General features: G+C 42.9%; 1 protein-coding gene and 1 pseudogene across 1 annotated transcript; one reads left to right on the forward strand and one right to left on the reverse strand.

Moving 5' to 3' along the window:
• Window positions 1-184: 184 nt before the first annotated feature.
• Window positions 185-16343, reverse strand: TUBA8 (tubulin alpha 8). Its single transcript, XM_011367755.1, has 5 exons — window positions 16156-16343; window positions 7268-7490; window positions 5570-5718; window positions 3504-4184; window positions 185-672 (listed from the first exon to the last, which is right to left on the reverse strand). Exons 1-5 carry the CDS (start codon window positions 16156-16158, stop codon window positions 379-381), a joined length of 1350 nt encoding a protein of 449 aa, XP_011366057.1. The 5' UTR covers window positions 16159-16343; the 3' UTR covers window positions 185-378.
• LOC111744586 lies at window positions 10823-10941 on the forward strand (annotated as a pseudogene).
• Window positions 16344-20534: the final 4191 nt, after the last annotated feature.

Below are 20534 nucleotides of genomic sequence, written 5' to 3' on the forward strand. Positions count from 1 at the left end.
TTTGGGGCAGGGGAGTGTGGGGGACAGTCTAATCTAGAATTTAAAATCCTGATTAGGCCTTTTCACACACATAACTTGGCTTCATCCTAACCCAAAGACAGTGACTTTCATTTTTTTTAGTAACACAAAGCTGCTTTTACCCAAAGACAGTGACTTTCATTTTTTTTAGTAACACAAAGCTGCTGGGAGGATCTAACATAACTCAGCATCTATTTTCAGCCCAGTCACGCACAGGTATTGGTGCTAGATACCCTCTTCCTATGTAAGACAGAAATCAGGCTGGTGTTGGGAGTGTATTCTATTATTCTTGGAATAGTTAAATGTTCTTGGAGTGAAGCAGCACAAGAAAAGAGACACAACCAAGAGGAACATGTATATTTAAAATTCCTCCCCTTCATTTTCTTCTTCAAATGAATCAGTCCCCACTTCTTCATAATCCTTCTCCAGAGCAGCCAGGTCCTCCCTGGCCTCGGAAAATTCTCCTTCTTCCATTCCCTCTCCAACATACCAATGCACAAAGGCCCGCTTGGCATACATGAGGTCAAACTTGTGGTCTAGGCGGGCCCAGGCCTCCGCAATTGCTGTGGTGTTGCTCAGCATGCAGACAGCCCGCTGTACTTTGGCCAGGTCCCCTCCTGGAACCACCGTGGGTGGCTGGTAGTTGATGCCCACCTGGGGAACAGAGAAAGAGGAGAAACAAAACAAGATGCAGGGCAGCCAAAGGATAACTCAAGATGGATCATCTTCATAAAATGATGTGATAGCAAGACAGGGTCGCAGGCATAGGAGCAGGACTGCAAGGTTAGAGATGAAGAAAAAGGAATCAGGAGGTAGAGAAGAGTGAGTACTGAGAAAATAAAAGTGAGTAGGATTGGGTATAAGCAAATCCAAGAGGAAGGATTAGGGAATCTAAAGACTGGAGAAGAAAAGAAGGAGAACAGGGCTGATAATAGAAATGTTAGTGGAGAGATTCAAGTAGACAAATGAGGGCAATGAATGAGATTATTATTAAGGAGAAAGTGTGTAATACATGTTTATCTCTAAAAGGGAAATACGTTCCCATTTGGAGGCAAATTAATTTCTAGACTTGAAGTTATTATAAAGTTTATTCTTTCCCAAATGGTCATCTGAAGTTCCTCTTAGTTATGCTGTCAATAAATTTAGAGAAGTTTCTCTGCCAAGAGTGAAGAGCTGTTTAAAAGGTCATGGAGATATTCCAGAGCAATAAATGAAAAGAACCAAAAGGCCTTGGCAATAGTGTTAGTGTTAAGCAGGCCCTATGTCTCTGAGCAGTGGAGCTTCTTGGAAGAAAAGCAAGGACTCCAATCAAAGAAATTTAGTTAAAATTCTTGCCTGAACAAACCAACTTCCCAGTTCTGATAGCACGGCAGGATCCATCATGCTAACCCAGCCCAATCTGATGGTGGGGCTATTATACTAGAAATCTTTCTTTTCCCTTTACACATATCCCAAACCAAAGCCAACCCCACAAACTGTAGGAAACTGGAAGAAGTCTAAGGTGACAAGCTGTGATAATATTTATGGGATGCAGAGATCCATGGTACTGTCCAAAAATACCTCTCCTACCCAGGCCACCATGCCTTAATTGTCAATATCTTAAATTTACAGCCTTAAAATTCATGTCCTCTTGAGAGGCGGAGGTGGGAGTGGCAGCAGGCTACCAAGGTGGTTAACCTATTAAACAGATTCATAAAGGTCTATCATTCCTCTTAGACAAAAGTTGTGTCTTAGTGATAAAGGTGATGCTGAGACAGGGCCAAAGAACCAAAAATGAGAAGGGGAAGGGCAATGAATATAAACTCTGCCACATTACATATTTTGCTAGATCCAGCCCTGACCAGCAAAACCTTTGTACCTAGAGTCAACTCTCCACTCTTTTAAACAATAGTATCCCTTGACCTAAGTCAAGTGGAGGCAAAAACCCTTGGGGAAGGCAAAAGAGGAAGAATTTCAGCAACATTCACTCCAACAGCATGTGATTTTCTGAAAAGCAGCTCAAAATGCTGGCACTATCTTATCTTTCTGGACATAACCCCAGAGCTTCAGCTTAAAATAAAGGAGAGAGAATGACAGGGTATCTCCTTTTTATTTCCCCAGCACCCTCACAACTTACTTTTTTCTACCTTTTTTCCTGTTTATTTTCTCATTAGCATGTTTTATTGTTTGTTCCCATTTGAAAGAGAAAAAAAGAACTATACTTTTTTAAGATTTTGATTGTTTTTACAAGAATGACAGAACTACCATAAAAAATAGCTCCAACCCTAAGATTTTGATTGTTTTTACAAGAATGACAGAAGTACCATAAAAAATAGGCATAGTCTAGGGGAAAAAATTACGTATGTAGCTAAGAGTACAGCAATGGAGATGAATATTACACATCCTTACTCAGCAGATCAGCTAGGTTAAAGCTTCATAGGCAAATAGGTTATCCAAGAGGCTGGCATATGGTGCCTTGTTAAGTCCCACCAGGGAAAAATTGAGACATGCTCAATCTCTATCTCTAGCAACTGGTACAACCACATCTGGTGCGTAGTAAACTTCTAAATTATTAAAGGCATGACTGGGGGTATTTTGATGGTGGAATCTGATTAAAGACCATGCAACACAGGACAAAGTGATAAAGCAGTTCATGTGCACAGAGCCAGCTGCATGTCTTGCCATTGCAACTCAAAAAGGGTGGTTTCATTCAACATTGAACTAGCCCTGAGATTCAGGGGTCTTCCTTGGATATTCTGTATCTCTCCACGAATCCTCAGATTGTGGCACTTTCCAGACTGTGGATACCTGATCTACAATAGGCTTTCTCAGTTTCTGTTTACTCCTGGTTAATGGAAAATGTCAGAGCTTCACAATATAAGTGATTCAAAGTCATATATAACCATAAAATTTCTTATCCTTACTCTAAATTGATTAAGGCTTACAGGGTAAATGTTTAATTTTTCACAATAAATTGGGAAAAGAACACATCTTTTTGTTGAGAGGAGAGAATTTCACCTCTTTAGCAACTTGAATAATTTAGTTAACTCCATTTTCTGATCTATTATCAGATCACAACTACCTCTGCTTATTCATCTTGTTTAACCCACTTACCCACACAGACTCTTTTTAGACTATTTCCTCCTCCCTATAAAAGAAATGCCCTTTTCTGCCTGACTTTTGAGATGTTTGCAGATCTTAGGGTTGGAGCTATGAGAACCTTCTCCCTTTTGCAATAGTGCCCCTTCCCTTCTTTTAATACTTTTAAAATAAAGCCCCTCCTTACCTAAAATAAACAAATAAATGAGTGAGTGAATGAATGAGTGAAATTAATGTTAAACTTGGCTTAAGCCCCTCTTCCCCTATTATCCTATTAAGGCTGAAGAGCCCATGGTCTTGTATATCAGTCCAAGGCCCTGGAGTTTACACATCTTTCTCCCCCATCCTTGGTAATCTCCCTCTGCTTCTCTAGTATATATTCTCCTCCCTAAGTCATCAGCTCTCACCTTGAAGCCTGTGGGACACCAGTCTACAAACTGAATTGTCCTCTTGGTCTTGATGGCAGCAATAGCGACATTCACATCTTTGGGCACCACGTCACCACGGTAGAGCATGCAGCAGGCCATGTACTTGCCATGTCTCGGGTCACACTTCACCATTTGGCTGTTGGGCTCAAAGCAGGAGCTGGTTATTTCAGCCACAGAGAGTTGTTCATGATAGGCTTTCTCAGCAGATATGATGGGTGCATAGGTGACCAGTGGGAAGTGGATGCGAGGGTAGGGCACCAGATTAGTCTGGAATTCAGTGAGGTCCACATTGAGGGCCCCATCAAAGCGGAGAGAGGCAGTGATGGAGGACACGATCTGGCTGATGAGGCGGTTGAGGTTGGTATAGGTGGGGCGCTCAATGTCTAAGTTCCTGCGGCAGATGTCATAGATAGCTTCATTATCCACCATAAAAGCACAATCTGAATGTTCCAGTGTGGTATGGGTGGTCAGGATGGAGTTATAGGGCTCAACCACTGCAGTAGAGACCTGGGGGGCTGGGTAGATAGCAAACTCTAGCTTGGACTTCTTGCCATAATCCAAGGAAAGGCGTTCCATCAACAGAGAAGTGAAACCAGAACCAGTTCCCCCACCAAAACTGTGGAAGATCAGGAAGCCTTGCAAGCCAGAGCAGGCATCTGTCTGGGAAGAGTAGGATATGAGAAGTTTCTGAGAATACTCTCGTGGGACCAAGGCAGTCAACCCTTTCTGTTTTCCCCACTCCACATTTTTATGTGGATGAAATCAAAATATCCTGAAGGAGTAAGGAAACACAAAAGGAGTTGCATTGATCTTGGGAGGACTAGCTAAAATATGGGGTGGCAATATACACATGCACATGCCTATAAGTACATGAAGGTTCTAGTTCATTGGCTTGGTTAAATCAAAAATGAGGATTTCAGAACCACAGTGGCTAATGACTATGCCCCTTGAGAGCCCCAATTCCTCACCCACTTCCTCTGCGTTTATCATTTGCTTTTGTGGAAACTTCTGGCCTACACATCTCAGCCCAACTTTGGAAGATGGTTCAGGGTACCAGTTTCAGAAATATAAATGGAGTCAGAGAATCTGAGTTTTAATATCAATTTGTCATTTCCCAATTGTAAAAACTTGAGCAAGTTATTGAACCTCTCCAAACTTTTGTTGCTTCTTAGTTAAAGTGGGACAATAAAAGTGGGACGCAAACTGATATTAAACTTATTGTGATAATTAAACGAGACACCATAATATTCTGAGCAAGGACTTGACATGCAGTAAGCACTTGATGTTATCTTCTATCAGAATGAAGAGAATTCATAGTCACAGAACTTTCATATCCTTAGTACTCAAGTAAAGAATTTCTGATCAAGTCCTACCTTTTTCATTGTGAAAATAAGGAAATGAGAGCTCAAGTAGATAGTGACCACACCACATCTAGAGATTTCTAGTCTAACCAACCTGGTTCAAATCCTAACTCTGAAACTTTTTAGCTGTGTGACCTGGGCTAAGTTATTGAACCACCTTGGCCCTCAATTTCTTCATCTGTAAAGTACAGGGAAGCAACCTCCTTCATATCATTATTAAGGAGATTGAATTAAGGAATGTATTTATAATTACAAATGTCAATTATAAATACATTCCTTAATTCAATCTCCTTAATAATTTGTAATTGGCATTTTTAAGTGCCGAAATGTATCAACAATCACTTCTTCTCTTCCAAGTTCAAGGCTTTGCTAACCTATGCTTCTAACAAGCAAAGAGCTTAGGCTTCCTTATGTCTGGAATTCCCCCCGGACACTACCATAGAATGTCAATAAATATTAACAGGGCATCAGCCTATAGGGTAGTCTATGATGTCCAAGTGGAGGGAAGGGTACCATCCCTGTGAATTCTTCTTATAGAACGTAAGCAGAAATTCTCAAATCTTAGGAGCTCTATCCTATAGCCAGGAATCACATGCCTCTACACTCCCTACTCAGAGAGATATGAGTCCAAGCCTGTCCACTTTAACCTGACTCACCAATCTCTCTGCCTTTGTTAACACTTACCAGCTTCCTTATGCGGTCAAGCACCAGGTCGATGCTCTCCTTGCCCACCGTGTAGTGGCCCCGGGCATAGTTATTAGCTGCATCCTCCTTTCCTGTGATCAGCTGCTCTGGATGGAAGAGCTGGCGGTAGGTTCCTGCTCGAACTTCATCTACCAAGAGAGGGAGGCCATCAGGTCTTACCACCTTCTTTCCCATTAAAATACTATATAACACCCTTCTGAGTCTCCACTTCCCCTATCTGTAAAACTCCACTGAGGTGAAGCCAGACAACCCTGTAACAAATCTGCAAAAAGCTAAGAGAATTCCAAAATGACATACACAATAGAAGAACCAGAAACATATAACTCAAGCAGGTGATGAGAAGCCAGCTGCTCCCCTGGCTGAAACTTAAAAAAGTCTTATTTACAAAGCTCACCAATCACCAAAGCTGATTGCCACTCTTTCCTTCTTTCCACCATGATCCCTCAAAGCTTCCCTTTTATTTGTTTTTCTTTCATGTTGTAAAGTTATCCCCAAATTTAACCCAATTTCACTTGCATTAAAATGTTCTAGGGACACAGAGAGAGATTCAGGGTGATCTGCCCAGTTCCTAGGCTCTCCTAGGAATGATCCTCTCACCAAACCTCCACCTCAAAGTGGTAAATTATTAAAATTAAGAAATATGTCAGGCATGAGAGATATTTTAGAATGACTTTGAAACAAAGCTACGTTCCAAGTTCTAGAAGAGCAGAAGCCTAGAGATGCTGTCAAGGGGGTTCTGCTCACCTCTAAGGACCCACGCAAAAGGGACACATAGCAGACCACATGTATCAGGCTCCAATTTCATCTCCTCTTCCCTTCAGGGAACTCTTACTCCACCAGGGAAAGCACCCATTTGCACAGTGGCCTGGGAATTTGCACATTTCATATTTGTACAAAGTACTCAAGGGCTAAAGTACCTGGAGTCTGCTACACCTAGGAATTAGTGTCTGGGCCATACAGACATTTGCCCAGACATCTCTGTAAAACTTCTCACCCCCTTGCCTGTTGAGCTAGTCTCGAAGCTGAGGAAATCCTGATGTTGAACTGAGGACTGACCCAAGAGTCAGACCCAGGAAAGCGGGGTTGGTAGGATAGACTTACAGAGAGAGGTGAAGGAACAAGAATCTTGCCCCGATACAAGTCAGAATTCCTGTTTTATAAGATCCAAATGAGATTCATTCTAGGACTACAACCACTTCTGGCTGTAAGAGAATATGCCTGCTATTATCTACTTTATGTGCCAGATACTGCAAGGTTATACCAGACCCATGAGAACAGACTGCAATTATTATGGAAGCAGAAACATTCTCTTTGAGAAATTGACTATTTGGAGGCTTCTTTACCTTTCTATAATTATTTGCATTTTTCACCCTTAGTATTTAGTAAACAACATTGACAATTTTGGTCTGTCTCCGCAGGTTTAAGGTGTTTAAGTAGAGGGCATTTTTTTTTGTACAGTTTAGAACTATGATGGGAGAGCAGAGATTCCAGGTTCCCATTGTGAAATTCCCCAAGATTGTGGAGAATTCAAAGAACTGATAGAAGTCATGAGAGGTATAAAGGCTTTAGCTGAGTCATCCCCACCTTCCAGTTAGAGATTCTATTTCCTTAGAATCATGGACAAAACCTCTCAGTTTCAGGTTGTTTTCTGTGGAGAGGGTCCTAGCTCATACTCACCTACTACAGTGGGTTCCAGATCTACCATGACAGCCCGGGGCACATGCTTCCCATTGCCGGTCTCACTGAAAAAGGTGGTGAATGAGTCATCATCATTGATCTTGCTGGCCTGGGTACTAAAGGTGCCATCTGCCTGAATGCCATGTTCCAGGCAGAAGAGTTCCCAGCAGGCATTTCCAATCTGAACTCCCGCTTGACCCACGTGGACCGATATGCATTCCCTCTGTGGGGAGAGTACAGAATCACAGTCAGAGAGTTCTAGGACACAACCCTGTCTTTGTCCTGTGTATCCCCCACATGCAAGGACTTGCCTCCTGGCATTCATCTCAGAAGATATCTATCCCTCCTGCCAGGCCATCTGAGAACTAGGTCTGAGGTCTCATGTTTAAGTACCATTGCATCTAGACCAAGACTCAGCTCTGAAAAAGAACCACCATTTTGTGGTTTGTTCTAAAGGTTGCTTCCCAGGGTCAATCTTTTGTACCAAGAAAAGGAAAAAGTGCAGCAGTTGCACAAATGAAACAAGGGACTAACCAAGAAACTCCTGATGAAGGTGGCCAAAAGAAGAACCAGTGATAACAACAGAATCACACACACATACACACATATGCGCGCAGAGAGAGAGAGAGAAAGAGAGAGAGAGAAAGAGAATGTGTCTCTGAATATCATAGAGCAGATAAATACTCATGGAAGGAGTATACATTGAAATTATGTGTCATGGGTATAATTAGTGTTCTGATTACAAATATAAGAAGAAAAGATTGGTACATCAGCAAGGGAGAGTTGGGATCATATAAATCAGGCTCTTCCTGAACTCTGAGAAGTTGGAAAATTTCTTTATAGCCACCATAACCTGCTCCCTTTCCCAGTCAGGCCAAGTGTTAAATAAAATTGACCCTTAGAGTGTCTTTATCTCTCTGTTACTTTGGTGGGAAGCCACAATTACCTGATTGGTCCTAGTACTAATGGCTTAGGATGAGGAGGGGTGTGTGCGTGCACGTGCGTGCGTTTGTGTGTGTATTTAAGTGTGTGTGAATGGAAACCAACCATGGGTTTTTGCTGGGAGGATGTCCTCATCTCTCCTATGACACCCCACATGTGGGGAAGCAGGGGCCGGTACAACGTGGCTCTCTGCCCAGGAGGCCCACCAGAGCCCAGCCAGGAAGCATGTGCCTGGTCTGTGGGTTTCTATTCTTATCCATGACCCAATCTGGCATTTTCCAGTTCTGGGTAACCCAAGCCAGGTGCAGAGCCTCCAGAGCACATAGCAGGGCATGGAACACATTGAGTACACGTTGGAGTATGAGACTCCTGGGAACCTGAAAGTTTTCAGGACATGGGAGCAAGATGGCTGCCCTAAGTAATGGTCACAGGTATCAGAACCCGTTGCTTCTTAATTCAGTTTTACAACTGAGCACCAACACTAAACCTGTCACTGTGCCCTTGCCTTTGGGGAAGATTAGAGTATAGATGTTCACAGCAGCCAGTAGATAACACAGCCAAGCTGAAAATACAATCTGGCTGAAGTTCCCTGACGCTGGTGGCCAGGGAAAGGATATGTTCACAAACTTGCCCAAACCCTGGGACCGAATCCTGTCTTCTCAACTTACTTGCTATGCTGTATGACTTGGCTGAGTTACTTAACCTCTCCTCATCTGAAAATAATAAGTTAACCGTGATTATTGTTGCCATCTTTACCATTATCAATTTCATTATACTACCTTGTAACTTTATATTCTCCACCTGAAAGAGGCACATGTGGAAAGTTAGAGACCTCAGGTCCCCATTCCACTTACCTTTATTGTGAGATCTATTTTCTATCTTCACCTTAGGACTCAATTCAGGCCTAAGAACAGCAGTGGCCCTTACCCAGGAACCACCCACAACCAGCATGTTACCAACCAGACCACATCTTCACATCCAGCACACAGCCGTAGCTTCCTAAAGAGGTATCTAAAGTTGACAGGACTAAGAGAAGCCTGATCCTACACATCATCTTTCTAAGTGACCACATCCTCTGTTTCCCTGACCTTCAGCCTTCTGAGCCTTGCCGCCCTCATCACCACCACACCCCAACCACCCTCCAGGCCCACCTGTGGAGCTACTTAGTCTCCAGTCGGCCCTCCCTTCTGAAACACTCTAGGCCTTTTTGGTAAGGATGCAGGGATATTCTCTCCTCTCTCTCTCTCTCTCTCTCTCTCTCTCTCTCTCTCTCTCTCTCTCTCTCTCTCTCTCTCTCACACACACACACACACACACACACACGCGCGCGCGCGCGCGCGCGCGCACACACACACCCCTTAGGAAGAGCTATCTTCCCTGGAAAACTAATTCACAAGAGTAATTGAAGGGATAAGATAGACTCAGAAATAACTGATAGGTTCATAGATGCTTCCAAAAGCCAAAAGTGGCCATATCAATCAAGGGGAAAGGATTGTCTCTAAATACCATCCCCACTAACTGGAATCAGGACTGGAGCAAAGAATGTATACTATGAGCCCTGAAAGCACAGACACTAACTAATACAGGCTGGGATAATGCTGAAAGATCTCAGAAATCAACTTGAAGATACCTCCCACTGCCAAAAATAAGACATACTGAGCATCAGAAAAAGACTAATGGCACCTGATTGAAACAATGCATATACATAAAAATCAACAAGTCCTTAATGTTGTTAAAAAAGAAACCCCCCAGAAATAAAACTCATTTGTCCCTAACCAAACAGCCCTGTTAATGAGGGAAAGCTCTTTTTTTAACAGAAGAGTGTCACTAATCAATGTAGAAGAAATGATATATTAATAAATATTGCCATATTCCAGTTTCTAATTACATAATTGATATCAACAAGGATGCCAACACCATTAAGTGAAAGGTTGATGGTGAACTGAATATTTACATAGCGCAAAGAATCACTGTTACTTACAGGTCACCAGGGGGAAAAGTAACTACAGTGGTTACTAGCCTAACACTGGGATCAATCTTAACACAATTAATAGTGAGAAAACCAAACATTAAGGACCTTTTGATGTGATATAATATGACATACATAACATTACCCATAAGAAATTCTTGTCAAAAATACTCAGTCCCTAATCTATTAAACCCTTTAGATTTAGCTTCCACTTTATAGAAAACAAAGAGATCAATGTTAGGTGACATCATTAGAAAAAAAAAAATAAAATGAATCCAGAAGGTGGAACATTCTATAGGGCAATTGATCCAATCTTTTTAATTCATGAAAAATGAAGGTAATATCAAAAGAAACTTATGAGGCATAACATCCACATGTATGTGAACTTTGACTGAATTCTTCTTTGAATCCAGGTCTTCTGACTTTGGCACAAGCTCTTCCCTTTATACCACACAACCTCCTGCCTCACCTGCACTCTGAACTTCTGGGGCCCTGGGCTGTGCTCACACCTACATCAATGCAAGCCTGATAGTGTATCATAAGGCCAAGCTTGTATGACAAAACTCCAAACAGGAAAAAGTTCCAATACAGAGAGAAACTGAGAATGGTTCTTGGTAGCAGCCTTTTTGAAAATACATCATCCATTCTACAGCCATGCCACCCTGAACATGCCTGATCCCATCTTATCTCGGAAGCCAAGCAAGATTGGGCCTGGTTAATACTTGGATGGGAGACCATCTAGGAAGACCAGGTGCTGTAGGTGTAAAAAGAAAAGAAAAAAGAAAAGAAAAGAAAAGAATATACATCATCCTTCTCTAATAGAACCAGGAATCTGTTTCCCTGGGTGGGGCGGCGGAGGGGAGGGGGGATGTCAGGGAGACAGGTAATAAGTTAACCCAGCAGAGAATATTAAGTCATATGTTTGCTCATATTTCAGATTCCCTTCTCTAGCCAATCAGAGCTCATGATTTCTCTCTCACATCACTTCTTGCTCTCTCTCTCAGTTCTATTTTGAATCTGGGCTTGTAGGGCTCAGACCAGTTATATGCTCCTGGGACTCTGTAAGGTGAAGGGGATCCCCTGTGTGCTGCTAGAGCCTCTCTGCCCAGCAATCCAGGAGCTGAAGATGTGGAAGATGGAGAGAACAGAGGAGTTCTTTCCCTCAAGAATATTGTGACACCCCTCCCACAGACCTAGTGCTGGGAAATATACCAACTCTGTCATTCCTACAATAAATACTTATTATGCTATTATGTACAAGAAGGCATTGAAAGGTACTGAATTAATTCTTATTCATCCTTCAAGTCTCTCATTAAAAATCATTTCCTACAAGGAGTATGGAAAAACACAAACCAGCATAGGGCCCCTACTATGTGCTCCCACAATCCCTTTCTTTCCTATCATTGCATTTATCACACCATTTTATAGTTGCTTACTCAATTTTCTGACTTCCCTAGTAGAGGGAGTAAGCTCTGTGAGGGCAAGGAATACTTGTTTACTCACTGAATTCTCAGCGTCGAGCACAGCGCTTAAATGTAACAGGTGCTCAATAAATATATAGATAATTAGAATGAAAACTTTGTCCTAATGGGGCTTACAGTCTACTTATTGAGAAGGAGAATGATCAGTGCCTAAGAGGCAACGAAGTTCGAAGGAGGAGAAAACAACTTCTGGCTTAGATTCTTGGATGAGAAATATCTGCAGAGACCTTGGAGAATTTAGACATGCCAACATGACCATTTTAGTTGGAATTAGGAACAGTGTAAACAAGAGGCAGGAAAATTTAGGGCAGGTCCCACAAATGGCTCAGTTTATCTGAGGCATAGATTCATGAAGGGTAGAGAGATGGGATATCTGTGCCACCTATGACCATCTTCCATGGCAAGAGGAGCCTATGTTTCGTAGAATGTCAAAAAAAGAAATTTTATAACTTTATAGCCCTTTTACAATTCCACAGCAAGAAACCTTTCCTTATATTATTTCTATTTTAATAATAGTCATTTCCTTTTGCTTTCCTCTCAGACCATGAATAGCTAATCACAATCCTCTGTAGAAAGAGAATTTCTAGCTTTATAGCTTTGATAATCATTTTAAAATATCACAAAACAGTAAAATTGACATATCATCTAGGAAAGAAAGCAACACAGGCCAGCAGCGTATGCCACATGAAAACTTGATACCAGTTCACATACCCCTGACCACCTGCATGGTCAAATGTCACACGGTGACTTTCAGGAAGCATGTTATTATACTAAATTATTTTTAGTTGTCAAACTTGGATAATAAATCACCTATACTTTAGGATCTAGGTCAGAGATGGCAAGTAAAACGTAGATCAAACAGTGTTATAAAGGGATAATTGAAGTAAGAACAAATGTGACTCATGAAAGATTGTCTGAATTATCTCTGCTCAAAGCCCTTCAATTAGAATATATTTGGAATTACTCAGAACAAAGAATAGATAGCAAACTAAAAACAGCAAGAACAAAGACCTGACCTAAATCCACATCAGTGAGTAAAGGTGGCTCAGGAGAGAGGCTCAGATTATAGGCACTGCAGTTAGGGCAGCAGTAGGGATGACACAAGACCGACTTTAGAAAAGGCAGGGGTATTGGTTAAGTAGACTCCCAGCAGGAGACCCTATGGTGTCCAAAGGCCTATGAGCTTTAGCTGACATTGGGAGCGAGTACAGGAAATAGTTAAGGAGTTTTAATCCGATACACACAGTGCCCACTTTGTTTTCCCATTCTCTTCCACAGTTCATTATCTGGGAGAAATCATAACAGGAAAATACTGAGAGGGAAAATGTCAAGGCTGCAGATAACACTGCCAGTTTCTTGGTGGCCAAAAAGAAAAGGAGCAGTTGGTCCTCTTCGTCCCTCCAAGAGTGCCACATCATCCCACTTGCCCCCTATCACTGGCCCTGTGTTCACCAGCTACTTCCTCCTCAAAAATTATTTTTAAATTTTCATCTTCCTTTCAAAATTACTCAGGAGTCCCCTCAGAAAGAGCATTAACCCTTTAGCTCTGCCTGGGCTTGATCTGAGCCTGGAAGCCTCCCATGAAAACTCACCAGTCCCTCCTCATTCATTCAGCATCTTTGCCCCAGCCACAGCGTGGGAGAGCTCTGCTCATCAGGGCCCCTCTGCTGCTCAGAGGCAGGGACCCAGCAACTTCTGTAGGAACTTGCACTGAACAATGGGAAGGAAAGATGTAGCAGTGACCTGTAGCCCCCCTGGGAACCACAAACAGTGCTCTGAGGTACAGGCTCTGCAGAGCTCAGCCATGCCTGCCTATACAAGGGCAGTTTGTAGAGAACAACAAACACAGAAGCAGTGTCTACCCTGCCACCAGAACACTGTGCCCTCTAACCACCCATTTGTGCAGGAAACGGGCTTTTTGTTTCCATTTGATGCCTATCCCCATCCCAACTCATCTGGTGCTCCCCAGTACAGAAGGAATGCAGTTGAGGAGGCTTTGTTGCAGATGTTCTCATCTCCCTTTAACCATAGATACTTTCTCTGAACCTTCGTGTCATGAACACAGGCTTGACTTGGGGCACCTGGCCAGGATTCTGCATACCACTTCCCAAAAAAAGGTGTCAGAGTTGCCATTCCAAAGAGAACTGCTTCTAGAAGGACCCTGGGAGCAGATGGGGATGCTCAGTTATAGAGTAGTTATAAATTTCTTACCAGAACCTATAGAAATGCTGATTCTAATGCTCCTTAACAAAGAAGCAGCCTCCACCCTTCCTCCCCTAACCTCCATGAGAGAAGGGGAGCATGGAAGATGGATGCCTGAAACTTGACCTGTTGGAGAAGGTAAAGTTTTGCAAGGGAGGGATTCTTCTGGTCAAGGTTTATAGATGTCTTAGTCTTTCAGGAATGAGTCAAGGGATTTTTAAAAAGAGGTTCTGTGAGTGAGAAATGGTCAATAAAAAATGTTTTCCCATCAAGACAATGCTGCCCATTCTAAATATTCTAAATAGAACTTTCTATACAAAATTCAATGTTTCAAAGTAAATAAAAGATAATCTCTTTTCAAAATATTTCACCATAGGTTTTCAGTTAAACATCCAAATTCTTTAGCACAGTTAAAATAAAGTTTTATTGCTTAATTTCTTTATTTTTTAGGTATTTTCAGAAACTCGCCTATTGAATACATACTGATGTTTGCTCAGAGGGCTAGCTTATCATCCTTGGCTCTTCTGTAAGCCTCCTTTAGGCTCCACTCTGAGAATCGCTATGATATTCAGGTGAAAATTAAAATGTGCAAGGGAAAGCACTTTGAAGATTATAAAGCACTAGCTAATGCTAGGTATTATAAATGCTAAATATGAAATCTTGAGCATGCTGCACAAGATTTGCTTCAAAATAATGGGGAGAGGGGGAAAGGGAAATAAATGAAGCAAGACATCATAAGTAGATAATTATTGAAACTGGATGAGTATATACAGGGATTCCCATTCTCTCTCCTTTTGTATATGTTTAAAATTCTCTATAATAAAAAGTTTAAAAGTAAAGCTAGGTGGAGCCTTGAAAATTTAAGCCATAACCTCTCTTCATTTTGTAGGTGATCAAAAACAGTCCAGAGAGGTTAAGTGACCTTCTTAAAGTCACACAGCTAGCTGCAAAGCCAGGAGCCAAAATTCTGAACTCCCAGTTCTGAGCTTCTTCTATGATCCCACACAAGGGGCCTCAGGCAAAAGTAGATTCCTCTGGCCACACTCCCAAATACCCTTCAAGCTCTTAAACTCCCAGGTGTGTCTGGGAACAAGCTCAGAAAGAGGGAGGGTGCTGGACAGACCTGGAGCTAGAAACAGCAGAGCTGGGGCCAGAGCCAGAGGCCCTGGGCACTTTCCACAATGAGCAGAGGCCAGGGGAAGAAGCGGGGTTCTCCTCTGGCCTGCTTGGTCACTGACACGTAGATTAAGAATGCCTAGGGAACCTGACCTTGCCCTGTGAGACATGCTTATTCTGTCCCCCTCCCCCACTTAACCTTTCCAACCCACCTCGCTACTACTGAAATACCAGGGCTCTGGACCCGGAGACTCTGGATTTCCAGAAGGTCACAGAAGTGGACTGAAGGCAACTGTTACTCACCCCGGGTGCCCGGGTGAGGGGAGATATTCTAGAGATGGAACTAGGAGTGTGAAGAGGCCTCCTCCCCAACAAGTAAGATCCATGTCTGCGAAAGGAGATGGATGCTGTGGTGGAGGACAGGGGCTGTCGTTGCTAACCCCGCTAAGCCGGGTATGAAACAAAACAACCGGGACGTCCGAGGTCCCCTGGCCTGCCAGAGAGAGACTTCTGTATGCCAAAGTCCTTCTGACTTTGACCGCTGGAAAAACTGGGGACTTGGCACGGGTGCCAGGTGCCTGAGAGCTAAGGGCGCTCGGGTGAAAGTGCCTCAAACCCAAGCCAGATGGCCTGAGAAAGGAAAGTACCAAGCCTGGGGAGACTGTGACGCCCTAAGTCCCCTGTCACATCTGGTACACTGACACGTGTGATTGGGTTTGGAGACCTGACTGAGCCCACTCCCCCAGCCACCAGCAAGGCCCACCCATCCAGAATCCCTGAACTGCCCTCTTCACCCCATTTTGGTCTCTGAGCTGCCTGTTTGAGGATCCCCCAGAATCTCCCCTTTCCTGCACCAGACTTCCCATGTCCTCCCTCCCCTCACCAGCTTACGCATATCTCCATTAGGTCCCTTTGAAGGGCTACCTGCCCCAGGTCTGCACTTTCCCTTCATGATAAAGGGTACTGGCCCTAGGGGTTCTCTTCCCGAGAGTGCAGACCACCACCCGCCCCCCACCACCCTGAACTGACACCCCCAGGAGACTTCGAGCTCTGGGGATCCAATGCGACCGATCCATTAGCCCCACGTAGACGCGGCTCTCTGCTGGGCGCCAGCGCCAGCCTCTGCCCCTGCCCCGGCACAGGTTCGGGCCCGGAACCCCCAACCCTGGCAGGCTCACCATGGCGGCTGCTCTCTTCGCCTGCTCGCCTCCCAGCTGGGCCTGCCCACCCCAACTGCTCCAGATACAGCCGCCTCCGCTGTTGTGACACACTGGGCGGGAGGGGGCCGGCAACAGACATGCCGGGCCTGCAGCTGCCCTGCAGCATCACAGTGCCAGGAAAGGGGAGGGACTCGGGCAGGTCACAATTGCTTCTCCCCGCCCACACCACCCTACCCGCTCCCCGCAGCTCAGATCTCCAGGCACTGCCCTGTCCCACCAGGCCTCTCTTGTGGGCATCCTGGGCACCAGGTGCAGTGGGCACTCGCAGTTGGGTTCCCGCCAGCCTGCGACGGAGAATCCTATTATGAAAGAGCACTTCTCCACTCTGTAAGACGAGAGAGAGAGAGAGAGAGAGAGAGAGAGAGAGAGAGAGAGAGAGAGAGAATGTTTAAACATTCCCACAGAATTGGAACACCTCAAAAGAGAGGTTATGGTATTCAGCTCTGTGCTCTTCCCATCAAAGTAGCTAGCCAAGTGCATCAAAGATGTTCGATAAACATTGCTGAACAAATTGACTTTTTAAGTTCTCTTTGTGAACCAACAAATATGTTATAAACAGGTTCTTAATGTCTTGGGATGATGGCATTCAATTGCCTTTCACTATAATGATGTCCTTTGAACCTCATCCTCTTTCCCTTTATTGGGTTTAGGGCAGTAGAGAGCTATGACTACACTGTAAATGCTCCAGCATGTTTTAATTCCTGGGAGATAACAAGAAGGGCAATTGTTATGGACTAAATCGTATTCTCCCCCACAAATTCATGTTGAAATCCTAACCCCCAATTTGGAAACAGGGCCTTTAGGGAAGTAATTAGGTTATGAGGTCATGAGAATGAGACCAAATCTAATAGGACTGGTGTCCTTATAAGAAGAGGAAATAAGAGACACATGCACAGAGAGGACACAGAGAGAAGGTAGCCATCTATAAGCCAGGAAGAGAGGCTTCACCATAAACTGACCCTGCTGGACCTTATTCTTGGACTTCCAGCCTCCAGAACTGTGAGAAAATTGATTTCTGTTATTTAAGCCACCCAGTATATAGTATTTTGTTATGGCAGTCTGGGCAGATTAAGACAGAGGCCTAGAGTCTTTGGAATTTAAAAATATTTACTTCTCTTTGAAGTCCTCTGCCTTATAATTATTTGACTTGTGGCAAATCGGATCTCATTGATAACTTCCCCCACCCCACCTCCATTCATGCCTTTCTTCCTGAGCAGAAGTTTAGAAAGAAGGAAGGACATACTTTTTTAGACCCTAAATTTTATCTGTCAACTTTTCTGGGCCATGGAATGCCCAGACATTTGGTCAAACATTATTCTGGGGTGTGTCTGTGAGGGGGTTTCTGAATGAAATTAACATTTGAATCAGTAGAAACAAGTAAAGCAGATTGCCTTCCCAGTGTGGGTGGGCTTCATCCAATCAAACGAAGACTGGAACAGAACAAAAAAACTGAGTAAGAAGGACATGCTGCCTGCCTGACAGTTCAGCTAGGACACTGGTATTCTCCTGCCCTTGGACTGGAACTTACACCATCAGCTCTCCTGTGTGTCCAGCTTGCTGACTTCAAATCTTAGGACTTCTCAGCCTCTATAATCATGTGAGCCAATTCCTTACGATAAATTAACTAAAATAAACATATATATATATCACAAAAAAAATCTGTATGGGATAGTGTGGCACAGTAGGAAAGATAAGGCAGCCTCGTTGTTATCTTCTCTCTGAGGACTTGGTATTCTATAGTTAATACTTCACTTGTTGTATATTTCCCTCCTGTCAGACACTGGAACTATATATATATATATTCTATTTTTCTGAAGAACCCTAATACAGTACCCTTTTTGCAGATGGAGAAACTGAAGTCAAATTCAGGCTCTTTATGAGAAAGCAACTTCTCATACAGTGTGATTTAGGCCTTGTAAAGACCTTCACCTCTACCACATTCCAGTTAGTATATGTGAGTATATTTCTTCTTGCATGAATTTTTGTGCTATGGGGTCACATTCTCAAATATATTAATTATAGTGACAGCCTAAAAAGTTGAGCCATGCCCATTTGAGTAGGAGGTAAAATAATTTCTATCAATCACCCAGGAGAATAGTTGTCTTCATGATATTTACATACTTATTATTTATACAGTATTTCCTGACACTGAGTACTTTCTATGTGCCAAACACATAGTTTGCTCTTCATAACAAACCTCTGAAATTAAAATTTTTATTATCCCTATTTTACAGATGAAAAATCTGAGACTTAGAAATGTTAACTTATTCTTGATCACACAACTGGTAAGAGACAGAGCTGGAGTTTGCACTCAGAGAGTCTGACACAGAGGCCGAGCTCAAAAGTTTAATCATTACCTATAAACTGGAACTGAAAGGGCAAGACTTAGGTAGAAAGGACTTGTCCTTGTTTTCTTAGCTTAGACTTTGAGAGTCCAAATGTTTAGGTTGGTGCACCAGGGGATCAATGTTAAAGATGGAGCTTACCATGTGGAGGGGGACTGGGAGCTGAGAAGAAGAGATATAAGAAAAATCTGTTCTTTCTAGGCACCCCTACTGGCGGGGTGAGCCTGTGAATTACAAAGAGCAAACTACATTTTATAATCAGATTATCTTAATGTAGATACTCACCATATTTATTTAATTTTGTTTATCCCCAAGCCTTAAGGACACACATTTAAATATTACTATTCCAAGGTTGTTTCTAATATGCTATACAGGACACTAAGAGAAGAGAAGAGTAGGCATGTTTGGCCACAGTAATCGCAGATGAAGTGATTCTCTCTTTGATATCTGCATGCTTGTGGCAACTGTAATCATCAAGAGACCACCAAAGAAAAGGTGAATCTCAGGATAAATCTGGAGCCACCAAATACAGCTGGCCTTTCTCCCATTCAAGTCTCTTTCCAAAACCAACATTGGAGGGTCTGCGCTGTTTTGTTTTAAATTTGAGAAGGAAGCATTTTCCCGCTGGCCCTGATTCTTTCTCTGCTCCCACTCCTCTGAACTAGTTGCTGCCAGAAATGGCACCTTTCAGAGCATTTCATTATCTGCATAGCTTTAGCTTTTATTCCCTATGAAACTCACCTCTTTTGGGAGAGGACAGCCCTTTAGGCTTAAATCAGTCACACAGAACTCAGCAGAAAGATGAAATAGTGGGCACATTGAGCTGGGAGTCAAGAACAGACAAGCAAAATGCAGAGAGCACTAAGGTTGGAGAACTAAGAAAAAACTCGTCTCCTTCACAAATGAGCTCAAGTGGACCAGAAGCTGGCACTTAAGCCCTTACCCTCACTGAATCTAAGACTCTGTTACGGATCAGATAACCATTTTCTTCAGCTGCCAGTCCCTAAAAAAGCACCTAAAGATCTGTGTGGAATAAAGGGGCACCACAGGAAAGATAAAGCAGTCAGATCGTTATCTTCTTTTCTCTGAGGGCTTGGTATTCTGCATATAATTAATTCTTCACTTGTATATTTCCCTCCCATTGGTTCACTGAAATAATTGGCTGAATTCATTCGTATTCATATTCTCTCTCTCTCTCTCTCTCTCTCTCTCTCTCTCTCTCTCTCTCTCTCTCTTCTCCTTCTCCCTCCCTCTATCTCTCTCTCTTTCTTTCTCTCTGTTATTTCACATATTGCTATGAGTATTGCAAAGTGATACAATCTTTCTGGATCACACCCTGGCAAGATGTTCAAAGAACTAGAAAACTGTTCTCACTGTTGATGTTGTTAATTCTATTTTGGAAAACTACTCCAAGAAAATAACCCACGAGGAAAATAATAGTACTGTTTTATGGCATTTTCATAGGCAATCTGTTTAGAGCTGTTATTCATACTAGCAAAAAGTTAGAAGGAACAAAATTGAATAACATGTTAATAAAAAGGAATATTGTTGGGCTACAAATATGGAGTAGTGGGTTGAATTGTGGCCCACAAAAGATATGTCCACTCAGAACCTCATACTGTCACCTTATTTGGAATAAGAGCTTTTGCAGATATAATTAAGGATCTCAAGATGAGATCATTCTGGATTAGAGTGAGTCCTAAATTGAAAGACAAGGGAAGGACAAAGGACAAATAAGAATTGAACAAAAAAGACAAAAAAGAAGACACAGAAACACAGAAAAGGCCAAGTGAAGATGGAGGCAGAGATTGGAATTATGCTGCTACAAACCAAAGAATACCTACAGCCACCAGAAAGAAGCTGGAAGATGCAAGGAAGTATTCTCCCTCAGAGCCTTCAGAGAGAGACACCTTGATCTTGATCTTGTACTTCTGACCTCCAAAGCTGTGAGAGAATAAGTTTCTGTTATTCTAAGCCACTCACTTGTGGTAA

The sequence above is a fragment of the Pteropus vampyrus genome, unplaced genomic scaffold, assembly GCF_000151845.1.
Source record: "Pteropus vampyrus isolate Shadow unplaced genomic scaffold, Pvam_2.0 Scaffold137, whole genome shotgun sequence".
Lineage (NCBI taxonomy): Eukaryota > Metazoa > Chordata > Mammalia > Chiroptera > Pteropodidae > Pteropus > Pteropus vampyrus.